The sequence below is a fragment of the Physeter macrocephalus genome, chromosome 16, assembly GCF_002837175.3.
Source record: "Physeter macrocephalus isolate SW-GA chromosome 16, ASM283717v5, whole genome shotgun sequence".
Classification (NCBI taxonomy): domain Eukaryota; kingdom Metazoa; phylum Chordata; class Mammalia; order Artiodactyla; family Physeteridae; genus Physeter; species Physeter macrocephalus.
In genome coordinates this window covers 54078948-54099413 of record NC_041229.1, presented here as the reverse complement: position 1 = coordinate 54099413, position 20466 = coordinate 54078948, and the positions used below count along the sequence as shown (strand labels likewise).

The window sequence follows — 20466 nt, the reverse complement described above, 5'->3', positions numbered from 1 at the left end:
CACCACACACACACACACACACACACACACACACACACCACACACACACACACCACACAGAGGGGCTCTGCTCCGCGGCATGTGGGATCTTCCCGGACCGGGGCACGAACCCGCGTCCCCCGCATCGGCAGGTGCACTCTCAACCACTGCGCCACCAGGGAAGCCCAGGGTTAAGTCTTCTTAAAGGCCAAGGACTGTGAGAAGCTCTTAAAGGCCAAGGACCCAAGACTGCACTGCCTTTGTCTCCCCCAGGGAGCAGCACAGTGCTTTGCTAAAAATAATGCAACCAATATATATTTTTTAAATTGATTTGCTTTTTATCAGAATTGGTAGCGTTGGGCATAAAAAGGTGAAACCTAAAGTTGGACAACTGTGTGACTTTCGTGAAAACAATGAAGTTGAAAGCAGAATGTGGAACAATAATAACAGTAACTATTGTGCACTTCTGAGGGAGTCTGCTCTGCATGCGATAACTCCTCTACCCCCCATAACAAAGTCAGGGCCCATTATTACTCCCATTTCCCAATTTGTTGTCTTGACCACATTTGCTTAAGGCTGCAGCGCTAATAAGAGGAGGTGCAGGAATTTGAACCCAGTGTCAGGCTCCAGAGTTTATCTTCCCAACCATCACACTGTGTGGAAAGGTTGCTAGATAGTCTACACATTTCAACCACCACAGCATCCTTAACTTGGATTCCTCTGGATAATGAAGGCCTAGAAAGAATAGACTCTCTTACTGGAAGGAAATAAATGCACACTTATTTGGATATAATCCTGGAGGTAGATTCTCATCCAGGTAGAGCTTCCTGTCAAATAAGCCATCCAAGTGGACTGGGCTGAGTGAGGAGATGTAGCAGGAACCCAGCTGGTCTCGCTGACGTTTCTATTGCTACCTCCAATGGACACTCACCAGTTCTTTCTACCTTAAACTCTGTAGCATTTAATTTTTTTTCTAAATCAACGTAATACATGTACAGAGTTTAAAAAGTCAAACAATATTATAAAGCTTACAATGAAAACTAGAAGACCTCTGGCCAACTCACACCTCTCCATGCCACCTCCCAGACAGCTGCTCTCAACTCCTTTGGCTATTTCTTCTAGAATTTACTCCAATATATATATATATTTTTTTGTTTTGTTTTGCTGTTTGTGGTACGCGGGCCTCTCACTGTTGTGGCCTCTCCCATTGCGGAGCACAGGCTCCGGACGCGCAGGCTCAGCGGGATCTTCCCGGACCGGGGCACGAACCCGTGTCCCCTGCATCGGCAGGCGGACTCTCAACCACTGCGCCACCAGGGAAGCCAGTACTCCAATATTTCTAAGTGCTGTGCTTATACAGCTATTTTTAACTTATATCTAATGTCATCTACTACTGTTGTTATCTCCTACTTCTGTCCAATCAACAATCAACGCAAAAGCATCATTTCTTGCTTCTTTAATTTCCTGTGCTCCTATTAATGACTCTACTCATATGAGGCAAGGAACTAAAATCCCTCTGCAATAGAATGTTCTGCATGGTCAAGCACACCGGGCAATCTGTCGGGTCCACTGTTTTCTTTCTGCCTGGAGATCCCCCTCCTGGAGCCCTCTACCCTGCTGTGGTCTGGTCTGTTTGTGTTCTAGGCCGGCTACACATCCATCAATGTGGGACATCTCTCTCATTCACTGAACCCCTTACTTCCTGGGCCCCCCTTCCTGGTTTACTTTATTGTTTTGGTGGAGTGCATTTTCTAGAAGCTTCCTGAGAAAAGGTGGGTGGGAGGTATGATTTTAGGACTGTGCATGGCTGTAAATACCTTTATTCTACCCCAACACCTGGCTGGTGTTTTGACTGACTATGTGAGATGAGGGAGGAAACCTAAGGGTCTAGCTACTTCTGCTCAAGTAGCTGCTTCTCGTCCTCTGTAGCGCCTGGTGCCTCGTCCTGAGGTGATCTGGGGCCCTCACTGACATCTCAGTCAGCAGATGCCCAGTATTCAGCCTTCCCCACGCTGCTAACTCAACCCGCTTTCTGTTTTCCAAAAGTCCGCTGACATCTCTTGATGGCTACTGTCTCTTCTTTTTTTTTTTGTCCTTGGGGGCTTGTTCCTTAAGGGTTTCTTTGTTTGAAGCCACTGCTCTCACCATGGTGGGACTCCAGGAGGGAGGTAAGTGTTAACACTCAACCACAAGTTCCTCTCAACAGCAGGAGACGATTTTCTAAGTCCCTCTTTCTTGAAGCTCTCTCTTCCCACAGCTTTGGAAACAGCACACGTTCTGATATTTCTGCCACTGTAGTCACTCATCCCCACTCTCCTGTTCTGGCTCTTCCTCCAACTGTTCAGTGCTGGTGGTCCTTGGGCATCTGTCTGAAATCCTCCTCCCTTCTTATCACTTGCCACTCACCTCACTCTCCCCATTCGATTTTTTGAGGTCTCAGCTTAGATGTCATGTACTCAGAATGAGCCTTCCCTGGCCCTATCCCCGTTAGGTTGGCTCCCCTTGGTAGGTGCGCCCCCTGACCTCACCCTTTTCCTTCACAACTTTTCATGTCCCACTACTGAGCAACGTCCTCCTCCCTGCTGTCTGAGAGATCCACCAGGGGCAGCTCCCTGTCTGCCGTGTTCACAGCTGTCACCACTGCCCAAGCAGAGTGCACGGCATATCGAAGGTACCATAGAAACATACTGGATGAACAACACGTGCTTGCCAAGATAAATGGATGAATGGATCAATCAGTCAAACAGGAGAAGTGGATTCAAACCCAGGCTTGTCCATAAACATGCTGTGTGACCTTGGACCAATAAAAGAGTCTTCAGAAAAGAGCCTTAACTTCTGAACCTCAGCTGCTGCTTCTACTAAACAGGGACAATAATCCGAGTGCTGTCCTACCTCACTGGGCTGTAAAGATCAAAATAAGAATGGAAAAACTGTATGTCATTGTGCTGAGTAAGCTGAAAGTCCTGTACGGCATATGGAATTATTACTGGCATGGTAAACTCTGCTACACAGAAAATTCTTGTCTGCTTTGGGTGTGGAGGATGCAGGAAACAGAATGGCGGGCCCAGGTTTCAAATCTCAGGATTCTTTAGAATATACTTTCTTTCTTGAAGTAAATGCCACTAAGCCTTCTCCGGATCCTCTAACACTAGGCATGCAGGATGGAGGGCTCACCTGGGGTCTTGTCTTTCACCTCAAGCAAAGCTGAAAGCATGGTGTGCTTTCATGGTTAATGGTTTTAACTTAATGTATTATTTAAAAAGCAGAAACAGAAAACGATGAAAATATTTACATATACACAGGTGTGTAACAGAGACCCAAAGACACACACGTGTGTCCTTGCACCTGCAGCACTTAGAAATCACACTGGCCCCAGATTTGGTTCAACTCAGGTCCTTTTCTGGTGCTCTAGATTTGCCCATTTTATCACTTGTACCAACCAGGGAGAGGAGGAAACTTTTAGAAAATGCCAGGCCTTAGAGGCTATAAGGCAGACAAAGGTCTCCTCTTTCAAAGCTCCCATAGGTTAGTGCTTTGAAACACTGCATTGAGTTCAGTTTAAAAGTGCACCGATGGCCAGCCTGACAAACACCCTGATGGACGCCTTCTAAATGTCTCTAAATGTCACTTTGGTTCCACATCAGGAAGTGGGAAGGTGGAAATAGCAGTGGTCTCAGAGTTGAAAACTTGAGTTCAAGTTCAAATTCTGCTTCTAAACTATAGGATGAGGCAAATTGCATTGTTACTAATTGATGTGTTCGTACTGTAAACATAACTTCTGTGTCCTGCTTCTGGGGCTGAAAATTACAAGCATTTCCCCATGTTTCATACTCTTGATAATGATAATTTTTAATGGCTGAACAATATTCATTAAGTGAATATTATGTAATTTGCTTATACGCTTTCTTATTATTAGACACTGGATTTTTTTTTCCGAATTTTCACAATTGTAAGCAATGCTGAAATAAGCAAGCAGCTTTTTCTAGGTATTGATTTATTTCTTTAAGAAAGACTCTCAAAAGTTGAAAATATGACCGTTTTTATGATTTAATGCAAAATGCCAATAAGCTTTTCCAAAGGGCTGTATTGATTTACAATGTAGCTAGAAATATATGTAGGTACAGTTTCACTGTAGCCCCTTTGGGGTTGGGTATTAGCTTATGGGGAGTTTTTCTAACTTATTAGATTAAAAAAAGATGCACAATTATTTTAATTTGCGCTTCTCAGATTACTAATGAGGTTAAACATATTTCATGTATGCTATATACTTTTGGAAGCTTTTCTGCATGAGCTTTAGCCATATATCTATGAGATCATAATTTTTTTCCTAGCATATGCACTTTAATATAATATACATATTAATCTTTCCTTGGTCTCTCATTTTTACTGCAAGTATTTTCCCAGTCTACCATTTTTCTTCTTATTCTGATAAGTCTTACAAGACATGGAAGTTTTACATTTTTATGTGAACATTTGCTAGTCTTTTTTCTTCATGATTTCCTCAATGACTTTTAAGCTTAAAAGTCCTTCTTAAGCCAGAGAAATTGCAAATATTGGGTTTTATCCTCTTTTACTTTGACTTTTAAGTATTTACTCTTTAATCCATCTGGAATTTATTTTGCCATATGGTGTGAGGTGAAGTCTGAATCAGAGGGTAAAAACCCAAAATTCCTCCAGGAGCCAGGCGGGTAAGTTAAAGGAGTAAAGCAGGTTGGGTAGAAGAAAAGGGATGAGGTGGAGACCGGGGAGAATTACAGAGTATTTGAGGGGAGGTAGCTTGTCTGTGCAGGAAGTTTTTGGTCTTCTAATTTTTCAAGGTAAGCCATAAACCTATAGTTTTATGGGAAATCATCCAACTTTTAAATATTGGGCCAATACTGAAAGCTAAAAGTCCTCCTCTGTGTCTACTGGGCACATCTATCCCTCTGAATACCACTTGGTAGCCTCTGGTTGAAGCTGATGCTTTTCCAAGTTATTCCAACAACATTTATTGACTAAGCCTTTTCTTTTCCGTTAGTGTGCAATTCTTCCTTTTTCAAATATTAAAATTTTACATATAACTGGTAATATTTCTAGGTGATTTTATTTCATCAATCTGCTTGATTCCTATTCTCTTTTATTATAGAATTAGGGCATGTTAATATCTCTAAAGATGAGCACCCTTTCATTATTCTTTTTAGAATCTCTTTCATACTTTCATCTGTTTATTATTCCAGATGAAGTCTTAAACCCTTCAATCAAATCCCCCAAATTCCCTTTAGGATTCTGTTTGGCATTTCATTAAACTGATAAAATGACATATTTAGAGTAGTTTGCCTTCTCATCTAGGAACATGTTATATTTCCTAATTATTCATGTCTTATTTTGTAGCTCTTAATAAAATTTTGCAGTTTTTGTCACATAGGTCACATATAGTTCTCATGAAGATGATATTTTAAGTTTTATTGATTTATTTTTTGACTGGGACATTTTTCATTATATTTCATAACTGGTTATTGCAAGTACATGGGAAATCTATTGACTTTTGAAAAGCTGTTTTGTACCCCAGTTACAAATAGTTTTATTAACTATTAAATAGTGTTTCGATTAATGTTTCTGTGTTCTTTAGGAATGCAAACACATCCTTCACAGATAATGACAGCTTTGTCTTTGCCTCTTGTTTCTGTTTCATGCCTTATGTCACTTAAGCCAGAACTTCTAAAACAATGCTAACTAATAGATACACCCTTATCTATTATTAGTTTTAAAAGGAATTTATCTAATATTTAACCAGCAAGCGTTGGTTTTTGACTAGAAATCAATGTTCTTTATTATGCTAAGTATCTTTTTTGTCTTTCGTTTTCAATATTGTTGTGTCCTAGTATTGTGATCAAAGGAGTTTTTAATCACTTATTGAACACAAAAAAACAAATCTCAGCACAGTGCACTCAAAAAGTGCTGAAACTTGCAAAATAAGTATGAATCAGATATACGAGGATTTGAATCCTAGCTCTGACTCTGTGTGACCTTGAATGTAATCCCCTCATCTGGAAAACGGGGATAATGACTCTGATGGCACAAGTTGGTTATGAGAATCAAAATGAGTTAATGTAAATAAACTGTGCTTACTGTAGTACTTGGCACCTCTGAGAAGCTCAGGAGAGTTCACTTTCCTCCTCAATCGTTTAAAAGAAAGAGATAATGGTGGTACAAACAATTTCCCAAACGAAAGCTTTCCAAGGAATAGCTTGCATTTATAGGGTTGAGAAAACTCAAACTATATTTGTGAAAAACACCATCCTAGTCTTCCTGCTTTAGTGCATAGGGCTTTTCCTCACTTTTTCAAAATTTACTGTCCATCCCTTGCACTCGTGCATGGATTCTTTGGCCTCTGACACAAATGAAAATAAAAAATCAGGCTGACATGTAATATGAACCAGGAATGAAACAAACTGTGTTTCCATTAGCCCCGAACACGAGTGCTGGTCAGATAAAGGCATGAACAAGCAGCTACTCAAAGTGAAACCAGATGTTTGGAGGTTTCTGGCCTACACTTTTTTATAACCCTTCATATAACACTCACAGTCCCGTCATTTCAACAGAAGATCCTCTGCTCTGTTTAAACGGCAAGAAACCCTCCCAAAACTCTGTTAGATTTGCAATCACTAAACCCGTGCTTGATTGTGAAGAAAAAGGAGCTTCTCTCAGTAGAGATCCTTAGGTGCAAATTCTTTGGCCCAGACAAGCACTAAGGACTGACAAAGTACACACCCTGCAGCGTCCTCAGAGCACAGCCTCAGATAGTTACCCGTTACCCTGGGAAACGGGACCCAAGGGAAATGGGTACTGACTTGGGAGGGGCCCAGGGAAAGTAGAGAAAAGCCAGTGTAGAAAGAGCATAGATTTGGAGTCAGACTGTTCTAGATTCAAATCCTGGCTCTGCCCGTACTCCTTGTGTGACTATGGACAAGTTTGTTAATTTCTCTGACCCTTATTTCTTCATCTATATAAAGAAAATAATTTCTCCTGCTTCCCTGGGACTGTTACAAAATTTAAGTTAGATAATGCATGTACAACCCTTAGCTCGCTCCTGGGGCCCCATAAGCACCAAAAACAATTAGTGACTGTTATTGCCAACAACAATAACACACCCTTGTACAGCACCTATCATGTGCCCGGCATTGTTCTCAGTATTTAACAAATATCAGTTCAGTTTCTCCTCATAATTACTCCCATGAAATGGGTACTAATAGTATCATCATTTTTCAGATAAGGTAACTGAGGCATTGACGGGTTATGTATCTTGCCCAAGGTCACACTGCTAAGTGGCAGAGACTGGATGCAAACCAGGCCATCTGGGTTCAAATCCACTCTCTAGCCACTAAGCCGTGTTCCCCCTCTTTCTCCTGCTTTATGACACAATATAACTGATCCGATTCAGTGCCGCCTTGAGGCTTCCTTTACGTGGAAGGGCACACACACAGTTCGGGCCATAGAGGGCTTACGCAGTAAGGCAACCCATTTCTAGGAAGCGCTGCTAACCCTGAGATCCGCGCACACCCTACCCTGTATTCCTCTCTCCACCACCTTCAAACCTCACTTCACCTTTCCTCTTCTTCACTACCCCTTCCCGTCCCACAGGAAGAGGTATCTCCCCTCCTTTCCCAGGATGAGCCCTCCGCTCTGTGTCTCCCCCCACCCTTGCATCAATCAATTCCCCTCTCTCCTGGGCCTCCTATCTCCTCCCCTGGCTCCTTTCCTGCAGCTGACAACACGCTCAAAACTCCCCCCACCTTATGTAAACCTTTCCTTGAACTTGCCTCCTCCTCAGGTTACTCCCATCTGTCTCCTTCCCTGCTCTGTCTAGAAGGAATTGTTTCTACCCAACGCCTCTTACTCCTGAACTTGTGGTGACCCTGCTTCCACCTGCAACAGGGGCGGAAACGCTCCCACTAACGTTGCCAATGACCTCCTAATGACCAATTCCAGCAGCTTCTTTGTCATCAGCTCCCCAGCTTTTCTCTAAGGCGAATCTCTGTGTCTCTCTCTCCTACCTACCCTCTGAATACTGGGGTTCCGTCCTGGACTCCCTGCTTCTCAGGGCTCTGCCCTCTCACATCCACACCATGACACCCATTGGGTTCCTGTCTCCAGGTCAGAGCTACCCCAAGTCAATGCCTGTTTATCCATCTGCCTGCTGGTAACTGCCAACAACTGACACCCACTTGGAAATCCTATGAGCAGCTCAAATCTAATGTGAATTGACCATCTCCCTACCTCCTTCTCCCAACAAATCCATTTCCCCTACCTATTTCCTAACTGAATTAACAATATCACTATGTATCCATTCTCCAAGGCTGACACTTCCTGCCTCTCCCTGACAGCAAAAGTGGTCAAGAAAACGAGTCTATAATGTCCTTGAATGCATCCCTTCCTTTATACAAAACTGTAGCACTTTCCCAATTAAGGCCCTCTTCTCTCATCTAACCATACTGGTTACTGAATCAGTCTTCCAATTCTTCTCCCTATTTTAGTCTGAGAAACTAACCCATTTGTATAAACCACTGCCAAAGAGATCGATCCAAGACCGATCAAGCTACATCTTTGTTTAAAAACTATCCTGTGCTCCCCACTGCCTTCAAAACCAGACTTTTAAGCTGGTCCATAAAGCCCTTGCCAGGCTGGCCCTAACCTCATTTTCTAGGCCCTTCTCTGGGAACCATCCCATTCATGCCCTCTACCCACTTCCAGTAGAGGTATGAGTGGGAAAGCACATACGGGGAAAAGTGTGGATATTGGAGCCAGAGAGACCTGGATTCAAATCCCAGCTCTTTCACTGACCAGATATGAAACTTCTGCTTAGTCATCTAATCACTCTGAGTTCCACTTTCCTCTGGAGAAAAAATACCTACTTTGCATGCCTGTTGTAAACAGTCTGAAACAGTTTATCGAAAACATCCAGGATAATACTTAGATATATTATGCAGTGAATAAACAGTAGCTGTTAATATTAACATTATTAATTTTGCCAAGTGATTTCAGAGAGGCAGGGAGGAGTTTGTAAAGACTGACAAAACGTGAAACTAGAATGCGGCATTTGAGAAGTTCCCTACGGAATCAGAAGAAGATCAAACTTAAAAGAACAAATAACTGATAGTGCCTTGGAATGTTCTGGAGCCCGCATTTCCATTTGTGAACTGCAGACTTGAACCAGTTTCAGAGTTGCTCTACCCCCTGAATCCAGCAGCCGTGGTATGCACAAAGCTCCCAGGACAGAAAGAACAATACTCAGCCAGGTGCCCGGCAGGGCCCTGAACTGGCAGTTGTGCCTTCTTTCCTTCAAGCTGCTCACAAGAAGTTAATGTTCACAGAAGAAGGTTCTAGGCTGCAGGGAGTATCTGTGACCTTTGACCTTTCAGTTGGTGCTCACTGACCAAGGAAGACCTGGCTCCATGTCCTCCTGTGAGTCACTGTTCAAAGACTCTGTCTTCTCATCTCTAAAAGCTAATAATGGTCCTTTCCTGCCTGCTCCACAGTGACCATGTCTGTCACTGAGCAGAGATGGTTACTATTTCTCCTTTATTTATTAAGTTTTTTTAAGTAACTCTTTCTCTATAGTTCCTTTCTGGTTCTCACTTCTGCTCCGGCCCCAAGCTGGTAATAATGAATATTTGCACACTGCTTTCCAGCTCACAAAACACTTTTCTCACCATAAGTCCTTTATGCCTCACAACCTCCTCCTGCATCCCTAGCAGAGGTAGCCGCCCTCCTCTCTGCTCCCATGGGAGCTCGCCCAGACCTCTCTGTTGGCACAGACCACATTCTATTGGAATTATTTATGAAAGGGTCAATTCTCCCAGTGGACTGCAGGCTCTTCGAGGGCCAAGCTTCTGTTTTAGTCACTGATGAGTCTCCAGCACTTACCAAAGCTGATGTTCAGCAAACGCTGGGAGGGTGGGAGGGAGGGAGACGCAAGAGGGAAGAGATATGGGAACATATGTATATGTATAACTGATTCACTTTGTTGTAAAGCAGAAACTAACAGACCATTGTAAAGCAATTATACTCCAATAAAGATGTTAAAACAAAAGAGAGAGACACTTAAAAACGTGCTGAGAACTTATCCTGAAATCAACAGCTTTCATGTCATCGTCAGACTCTCTAAAGTAGGTTTTAATCCTAACTACAGGTGAGTTAGGTGAAGTTCAGACCTATCCAATGTCCCACAGCTCACAGATAGTGCAGCCAGAATTCAAACCCAGGTCTGTTTCATTCCAAAGCCTTTGCCCTTTCTCTGGACCACACCATCTCTCTGGCCATGGTGACAATCTCAACTATCTACTGCCAATGCCAAGTCCAGCAGACTTGGGTCAGGGTTATTCCTCAGAGGGTGTCACAGAACAGGAGGCCATGTATTTAATCATGTCCCACACATCAGCGGTACTGAAAAGGGAAAGAAAAGGACACCACGATGAGGACGCTCTTAAAGCCGCTGTTCTGAAATGGTAAAGTTAGCTGGCAAGATGGGGAGGAACAGCTGCCTTTATCAAATGAGAGAAAAAAGAGCCATCAGAAAATAAAAACGAATCATCTGTCATATAAAAATTAAACCATTGCTGATAAAATATCTTCTATTGGAAACTCCACCTGAACAGGGGTGGGAGTTGGGGTTCCTTCAGCAGGAGTCAGTACAGGTCAGGATGTTCTTCAGGACCAGGTAGATGGGAGCCCTGCAGGCGGGGATGGCAGGCCCACTGCCTGCACCCTGTGAGCCTAGGAGATGTGAATGCCATGATCTCTAGGACCCCGGCTACCTTGATGATTCTCTGACTACGAGAGTGTATAAGATGTCATCACACACCAGAAACCTGGTCACTGAGATGAGCATGGGCTCTGGGTTGCTAACCTAGCTTTACTTCCTACTTAAGAGATCTTGGCAAATAGCATCGATCTCTGAGCCTCGGTTTCTTTATTTATAACATAGAAACACACGTAATCTAACTTCCAGGGTGTTTGGGAACTGATACTGCGTTCTGTATGGTGCCTGGCATGGAATCACTGCTCAATCAACAGACTGCTGTCATTATGATCTTGGCTTTGCCAGGCTGTGTGACCCTGGACAAGTCATGGGACTTCTCTAAGCTGTGGTTTTCTTATCTTTAAAAGTGTGATTTAAATAAACAAAACGTTTGCATAGGCTCCTGCCAGATGTAATCCCAAAGTAACAAAAACATAAACAGGAATAAAGACGCAGACATAGAGAATGGACTTGAGGACATGGGGAGGGGGAAGGGTAAGCACATAGCTACTGGGAAGCAGCCGCAAAGCACAGGGAGATCAGCTCCGTGCTTTTTGACCACCTAGAGGGTTGGGATAGGGAGGGTAGGAGGGAGATTCAAGAGGGAGGAGATATGGGGATGTAGGTATATGTATAGCTGATTCACTTTTTTTTTTTTTTTTGTGGTATGCGGGCCTCTCACTGTTGTGTCCTCTCCTGTTGCGGAGCACAGGCTCCGGACGCGCAGGCTCAGCGGCCATGGCTCACGGGCCCAGCTGCTCCGCGGCATGTGGGATCTTCCCGGTCCGGGACACAAACCCGCGTCCCCTGCATCGGCAGGTGGACTCGCAACCACTGCGCCACCAGGGAAGCCCTAGCTGATTCACTTTGTTATAAAGCAGAAACTAACAAACCGTTGTAAAGCAAGTATACTCCAATAAAGATGTTAAAAAATAAATAAATAAAGTTCTAACTCAGAAGAAGAAGAAGAAAAAAACATAAACCCAAAGTGAAATGGGAGCTCTGGCTCTCGGTGGAGGAAGAAGGCTGAAATGCTGACACAGAAGAGCCCAGAAATATATGGACTCTTTCTGTTGACCCTCCCCCAGCACCTTCTCCCAGCTCCCTCCCCCCAGCTGTCTGTCTTCACTCACCCGGAAAACGGACCATTCTTCAACCCTTTTCTCTCCTTGCTTAAATCTCCTTCCTTAGGAAACGTTATCTTAACACCTGTGGTTTGCCAATAATCTCCAAGGGGCGGTAGACAGCTCAGATCGATTCATTTATCTCCATTTCCAAGGCCTCCATCCTGGCCCAGGCCAGCCTGAGCCCCTACCGAGACCACTGTCACAGTCTCCTAATTGGTGTCCCAGCTCCTACAGCTGGAGAAACTTTCCAATATGTAAATCAGTTTAGGTCACTCCAGCTCCGAGTCCCACAATGGCTTCCTGCTACCCTTAGGATAGACTAAAAAAAAAACAAAACAAAACGAAGCTCTTCACCGTGCCACGTTAAAACCAGTATGCTCTGGCTCCTAGTACCTCTCCAGCCTTACCTGATACCATTCTGCCCTTTGATACCCGCATCCCACACTGTGACCATCTCAAAGTTCCTTGAACTCCCAGCTCTTGCCTATCCCAGGGCCTTTGCACATGCTCTTCCCTCTGCTTGGGGTATTCCTTCCCCAAACCTTCATCTAAACAACGAATTTCTACCCCTGTCCCAGCCATCTAAATTAGGTCCCCTGTCTGTTTCTCCAGAGTACCCTCTTCTCTTCTTTACTACAATGAATACTAACCAGTTACCATTATACACTTACACTTATATTGGATGATTGTAATTAAACTTAAGAATCTATCTCATATTGTCTCAAGCATGTCTGTAAACTCCCGAGGGCAGGAAGCATGGCTATTTAATATACCACGGACACCATGCCTGCTCAGGACATGGCAGGTAAAAGGCAACTAGTGAACACTGGTTGAATGAGAATATGAACAGATGTAGTGTCTAAATCTGCCTGCACCCACTCTAGACCTGCTCTTCCTGCTGGCTCCCTTAAAACAGCACGCAAGAGGCTTTGAGCCTTAATAAAGAAGTCCTTGCTGCCTTACGTGTTGTAAAGAGACTGAACCAAGGCTTTTCCCTCCTCCTCAGGTATATGGGTAGCTTCTCCTTTTTCTCAGCCTCACTTAGCCTCACTTACTAGCCTGTGAGGACATCAAAGGCAGCACCACATCTGCCTCATGGCTGCACCTAAATGCCCAGGCCAGGGGCTGGCACACAGTAAGAGGCTGTCAGTGAATACTTTACTGAACCAAACAGACCAAACAGTGAAGCCTGTGGCACACACCGATGACCCCATATTCACTTCCCCTCTTCCTTTTGTTTCGAGTGCCAAGGTGGCAAGCTAAAAATATTCCTCAGACTTCCTTACATCTCTGAATGTCCAAGGGACACAGCTCTGCAAAAGAAATGTAAGCTGAGGGTTTTAAGAAAAAAACTGGCTTCCCTACTTCTTTCCCCTATCTTTTTTTTCCTGCCTGACATGCAGACGTGAGTCCTGGAGCTGCAGCAGCCACCTTAGGACCATGAGAGGCAAGCATGAAAGCAACAGCCAGAGCGGAGGATGGCATAGTGCAAGGGCAGAATCAGGCTGGTCCCTGATGCCATGCTGAACTGCTGTACTGGCCCTGGATGGGCCTGCCCTAGACCGAAAGTGTACATGAGAACATCAAAATCCCACTTAAATGCCACTCTAGCAGAGATCTTGTTACCTGCACACTAAATTCATTTCTAACTATTCCCATGGAGAGACAAGCTTTATTGCTAGTACCTACTGTGTCCTTGAGCTCCCTTTGCTTCTTTCCTGTCCTCGAGGCCCCAGGCCCCAGATAATTTACAAAATAGATGGCAGAGGCAGAGGAGGGGGTGGCGTGGAGGTGGCGGGAACCCTGTCCTGTCGTCTGCAGGGACAGCTGCTGGCAGGGCTGGTCTCCAGGCTGAAGGTGAAGCGCTCTGATATTCCAAGCTCTCCTCCACTGAACAGATTTTTGGCCACAGTCTGTCTCCAGTGTGCTGACTTGAGTTCTACCTCGTACCTACAATTTCACTCCACTTATACCAGATTGCTCCTAATAAATCGCTGCTATCAGGGAGAGGTGAATTCACACGGCACTTTTCCAGAGAGGTGTTTTCAGTAGAAATTTCACAGAGTGCTGCCAATGTCATTTACAAGAAGGTTAAAGTGATTACCGAGAGACCTTGATTCGTCATTGCTGTATTATATCTTATAATTCAGAGGAAGGGGATATGGGGAAGGGTGGGGCAGAGCTTATGAGAAACTGAAAATCATTTCTCAATCACTCCTTAGTTTCCTCTTTGAAGTAGTGCAGGTTTTTAAACAAACCACAGTACATAATGTCAGAGATTTTTCTCTCTAGATCCTTGCAAATGCATCCAGAGGCTGATGAACAGTAGTCTTACCCAATCAAAGCAAGGGGAATATACAAATAGCACTGTCCACTGGTCTCTGGAAAATCCTGAAAAACCCAACTTTGATGACCGTTGTAAGACAGAAGCTCATGTGAAAGTATCTATTTACACCTGGGAATAAAGAGGAATGGGTTGCAGGGACAGCAAATAAAAACACCACTAGTGCTACTGAACTGTCCTGTCCTTTCTGGCTCCCCCTCCACCGCCCTCTTCTTTTTTCTCATGAAATCACAAAGCTCAATCCCAGGAAACTTCCTCTGTTATATAAATTAACGGGCTCTTGTTCTGGGCCCCGCAAGATAAAGCCTGCAGCTCTAATCATTTTATTCCCTTGCTCAAAGCCTGCAGTGGCACCTCATACCTGCAGAATGAGCTTCTCCCTTAGGGTGGCATTCAAGATGCTCCCTGATAACTCACTTCTCCCCGTCAAGGCATCCTTGCTCTAGTCAATCAGGATGGTGGTTCCTTACAGCCAGCACTTAATTTTCTGCCTGCCTCTCTTTTGCTCACGCTCTTCCTGCTATCTGGAATAACATCCTCAACAAACCCCTGCCATTTCCTCCTTTAAATGTGAGAATTCTACCCATCCTTTAAGGTCCCATCATGTGTCACTTCATCCAGAGAGCCCTCCCTGACCCATCTGGCTGGACGTGCCCTTGTCTTCCTCCAACCCTCATGGCACTTTGACCAGTGACTCCACGAGTGACCCTTCTTCCTCTCTTCCTGGATTAGAGGCACTTACTATGTAAATGCTCATCTCCTTAGTCAAGACCATGAACGACTTTGGCCAGAAACCACGTCATACCTTCTCTGTATCTCCACCTCAGGGAAGAGCAGGAATGTAATCATTTTTGGATAAAGGAAGAAAGGAAGGAAGGTAGGACAGAAGGATTAGATCTGCTTCTAGTCCCTGGACATAGAATAGGTCAATTTATAGCAGCTGCCTGGGCCTGAACAAAAGGACCCTCCTCTTTAATTACCATGAAATGTCCTCAGACCAGGAAGACCAGGGCATGTTTCTCGTAAAATTACCAGGGTCTATGTTTTCTAACAAGGCTTCTAATTTCTTTTCTCTGGGTTTCTAAATCCACTGTGGGGTAACCTCTGTTATTTTCCAACTTGGCTCTCATTGCCACAATGTCAGGGTGATCTGTCCTTTTATGCTTCAGCATCAACCAAAATTAAAAGCTAAGATGCTATATCTAGAGGCCCAAAACACTGCAACACTGACTTGTCAGGTCTTGGGGTTGCAAGCAATGCATACGAAGGTATTATTATTTTAAAAATTTTGGATGTTGTGAGATTTTTTTCATGGTCTTTGTAATGACTTCTCAAGAAAACTTCCTATGTTGAGTTAAGATGCTTACTTATATTGGAGGCAAATTAATAAAGGGGAAATTATATTCCATATAATACAAACAGAAATAAAATATTTATTTTATCAGACCAAACAGTAAGACACTCTGGCATCATGGACAGAACATGGGATTTGGAGACCAAGTTTCCATCCTAGCTCTGCCCTTCCTGACTGTGTGACTTTGGGCTAGTCCATTAAATTCTCTGAGTCTCAGTTTCTTCATCTGTAAAGTTGAGATCAAAATGAGAATTATCTAAGGTTCTCGTTCTTTCTTACATACAGAAAAGAGCTAAGCATGGTCCCTCACACACAGTAGGCGCTCTTTAAATGTCTGCTGAATGAATGAACAGGTGGAAAACCAAAGTAAGTGTAATATCCAAAAAAGGGGGCTTGATCCTGAAAAGAGGCAGGTGACTAAAGAAGGAAGATCATGAGCTTTGGAGTCAGACAGACACGAATTCAAGTCCTGGCTTTTCTCAAAACATCCCTGAACCTCAATTTCCTCATCTACAGTAGGGGGTGAAGATAAAAATAATCACCATGTGGAGTTACTGCAGGGCTCAGAGAATGTATTTAAAGCCCTGTGTAAATGGCAATGGTAAATTATAATTTAGCTATTGATATACATCTTCCTACTTCATTCAGTACTCGGGGTCAGCCAGGTCACCTACCCCCAAACGGAGCCAGAACCAGAAAAATCATGACCTTCGAATTCGAGATCTCTGCATGTGGGGGAAAGGCCATTCTTTCTGAAAAAAGCTGCCATGTTTTATTCTAAAATTTGCTCAGTTTCAGTGGTCTCTGGTGCACGTGTGTGGGGGTGAGAGAGAAAATGCATCTAGTTCAGAGGGAGCTCTGTCAACAGCACGACTCCGTGTATATGTATTTGTGTACACAGTTTGTAAAGTGCTTTTAGATTTTTTGAAGGCAAAAGATAAACTTATTTAATTTAAAATCATCAGCTGGATTGCATTAAATGCAGGGAAAAGCAAAAACGTACACAACATAGCCATTTGTTAAACACAATTATTTCTCCCACTACTTAATTACAAACAGACATAAATACTCTAGATTCTGACATCTCAGATCTTCTTAAATTCTAGCTCTGCATTTCAGCGTGTAACGGAGGGAGGGCCACATTCCAATTTGTGAGTTAAGCAAAACCTGAGAGTTACAATTGTATATTGCGACTATAATGACTTCACTAAAACAAGACCTAAACTTTTAATTAACCTGCCAAGACAAATTACAGCTCATGGTTCACAGGTAACGACCAAAGACAGCTGAGACTCAGTGCCAGAGACGTGGGGAGAGAGGGATTAATAGCAACATCAGAGTCAGTCTGTTTTTGTATTAAAAAAAAAAAGGTATTCATTAAACAATCACTGTAGCTTGAAGGAAGACAGACAAGTCAGAAAGGCAGGGAGAGAAAGGCGGACAGGGAAAGGGGATGGGAGAGAATATTAACCACTTCCATGTATTGAAGCCTGGGCGGGGCACTTTATATTCATTCTCTCCAATCTTCACAATGGGGATTGCCAAATACTATTATTGTTTCATTTTCCTGACAAGAACGATGAGGCTCACAGAGGTCACGTGACTGACTGTGGCCACAGAGCTAACATGGAGCACTGGGAGAAGGAAGGAATGGAAAGCAGTGCTCAGAAGGCAGTTGTTTTCATAGCTTAGTTGAAAGACCGACCACCAGAATCAGGATCACCTGGGCTCTACCTCAGGCCTACTGGGAAAAGGCCCAGGAATCTGAATTTTAGACTCACTTCCCAGGTGATTCCTTTGTACAACAATATTGAGAACCGCCCCCCCAAAAGATACTGGAACCCCTTGTTACTCAGAATGTGGGCCACAGATGAGCAGCATCTCACCGGGTGCTGGTACAAAATGCAGACTCTAAACACCCAGCCTGACCGACTGAAGCAGAATCTGCATTATAACAAGACGCCAGGTGGTTCATAGAACTCTGAGAAGCACAATACAGCCTAACTGCTCTAAAAGACATTATAGGGTTAAAGGAGGTGAAGACAGATTTCATCATTTAGGTGAGAACAGGAGAACCTGAGGGAAAAGCAAGGCCATCTCCTTAATTATGACAAAACAGGTCAGCAAAGCTCTGACAAGCCAAGAGCTGGCAAAGGTACCTAACTGTACCTACATCTTATTTCTCTGAGAGGCACATCCTAATTAAAAGTAGCTTTCTTTGGGGGTTTGTATTAATTTCCTTTCATATTTGTGCTCAGTTATTAAAAATACAAAATTCTGATTGTAGGAGACCTTAGTTCTGAGTAAGCATGATACTGCGCCTAAGAAGAAATCAGGCTGTGAGACCATGAAGCTGAAACTCAGGCACCCCTAATGACCTGAAAATCATGTCTCTAAATTGAAGCCACCGTGTCCAGAAAGAGAGAAGAAACAGGGTCTGGAGCCTGGCAGACCCTGCCGAGTGTCAGTCTAATTGATGGTGAGGACCAGGACTGGCTCTCCCATGACGGGAAACGGCAGCACCGACAGCCTCCTGGGTCACCACTAACCACCGAGCTGCAGGCTCATATTCCAGAGTCTCAAGGAACGAGGAGATGGAATTTGTACAGGGCCAGAACACAAATTAGTGGTGGAGATTTAGAAGTGAGCACACTTTCTACCGCACCTCAAAAGAAGGCATCAAGGGAGGAAACCAACAGCACAGCGGCTGCCCAGACTGCAGAGACCAGCAGCTAGGACAGACACTTCCAAAATAAGGACAGCACAAAGTGATATTTCCTACCCCGGAGCTGATGTAGCCTAACAGCTCCACCTCCCTCATTTTGCTAAGAGGGTAGACTGTTGAGCCTGCAGTTACTGCAGAAGCCTATAAACTGTGCACCATATTTAATGGGAAGGTATTCTCCGCCTCAACTCTACGGGCAAAATTGCAAATAAGAGGAAAATGGCCTGAAAATGACTACTGCTGTTTAGAAGGAAGAACCTGGGTCTTGCAAGAGTTTTAGGAACCAACGACCAGATTCAGAGGTTTTTATTCAACTCTATTTCCCATGTCAGAGAGGCTCCCAACCAAGGACCAAGACAGAGTTTTAAGGTGAACTCAAAACAACACAGAGGTTTTCATTAAGCAGAAAATCCATCCCCAAGCGTTCTGGTTAGTGGAGTTTTGTCTTCTGGAAGTTTTATTTTCCTGTAGGGGATTTTATCTCCAGGCTGTGTCACTGCGCTTCTGATATAAACCGAAGCAACGTTTTCTGACCTGAACCACTGAGCCCAACACATCCTGTATCACATTGTGGTGATCTAAGGAGGAGACAAATTCTGTGCAGTAGTATATGCATAAAGAAGAGAAATTCCTTAAAACAGGATGCCAGGCTCCCCGGACACCCACAGGCTTGTGAGGTGGCCAAGGCGCTCTCTCTGAATGAGAACTCTTCCACTACGAGGGACAAGAAGCTGCTAAGAGCTCATTTAAATCCTCCGGGCTTGCTGTCCGCCAGAGCTCAGGACATCTCGGTTCTCTACAAAACCCCCATCTGATCAGACTGTTCACCCAGCCCTTTGCATGGCTATTCTCATCCTCTTTCCAAGCCTTTATCTTTTTTTTTCCCCCTCATCTGCCAGGGGTTGTTGGCTCCAAAAGCAAAACAAACAAGCAAACAAAAGCTCACGTAAGAAACCAAAAACCCAAATAACAGATCAGTGAGTTGAACCAAGGGAGAGTGTAACGACGAATATAGGTGACGGAGAGAAGTAACAAGAACTCCTGTCTCCTTGTCAGTTTCGCCCCTTGGTGTTTAAATGTAGCTGCTAGGCCACACACCAGGCCACAGATAACACAAGGAAGGCAGTAGGCAACAGTGCTGGGCTCAGGTGCCAGCCCAACATGGCCTTCCAGCTCCTCCTGTCACCCCCTTCCCTCGTTTCCCCGCATCTCACTCCCACCCCTTGTCCGGCAAGTCCAGTCAGGATGGCCTCATGCCGGGTGGCCTCTGGGCAAGACACATCCCCTTGTCCACTTCAACTCCCAGGATCCCCAAGTGTCCTCTCACCCGAAGAGACAATATCCCACAGACCCCAGAGGGGTGGAGCTTCCTTACCAATGGCAGTGGTGAGAAAGGAAAGCACTTCAGACTCCTTCCCATCATTATAAAAAGCCAGGTGCCAGATTCCTGAATCCAAATACTGGATGAAGCCCGTCTCGTGGCTAGAAGGGGGGACAACTCCCCGAGACTGGCGCTGGGGTCCCTCCAGGCTCCGTGCTTCCTGGGTCAAGAGCCTCCTTCCATCCAGCAGCTCCACAAAGTCAAACTGAAGTACAAAGAGGACATAATTAGCAGTGGACCTGCTTCACCACAATGCTACATTCTTCAGGCTTCTCCCGGGAAGGATACGGGGAAATACAACCTGAAACAGGCAATAGAGGCTAAAGCCATGTGAAGGTTGACCAACCAACTCCAACTCCTTTCCAGAACCCATTTTTCCCTGGCAAGAGTCTCCTGATACTCTTGTGTGTGCATTGTAATTAGTGGATTCTTTTTAAGTCTCAGAGTTTGCACAGGACAACCATGCTTTTCCAGTGATCAGAAACCCAGCCACTTCATGACTGTTTGAACTCCAACCCCATGCAGGTGATGGCGGGCAGGAATCTCAGGGGTCTAGGATTGGGCCTGGAGGACTGGATGTGGCTTAAATGTCAGTCAAGTGCAAACGGAAGTTTGATTTATACCGATCTTCCTTTCGTCAATGACCCTTTCTCAACGCTCCAGTTTCAGGGGAACTAAACTGGATCAGCTCAAAACTCTATCCATAATTACATGCTGTGTCAAACACAAGTGCCGACTGATCCAAGCCTACTAGCCTGAGAGACTTGAAGTCAGTCACA

General features: G+C 44.3%; 1 protein-coding gene across 1 annotated transcript in view; it reads right to left on the bottom strand.

Annotated features, from left to right (window-relative positions):
• The window catches only part of TENM4 (teneurin transmembrane protein 4), a 758990-nt gene that overhangs the window by 180220 nt on the left and 558304 nt on the right, over nucleotides 1-20466 (bottom strand). The window contains exon 13 of the mRNA XM_055091504.1: nucleotides 19682-19892. Coding sequence (XP_054947479.1) covers nucleotides 19682-19892 — 211 coding nt within the window. The remainder of the gene's footprint in view (nucleotides 1-19681; nucleotides 19893-20466) is intronic.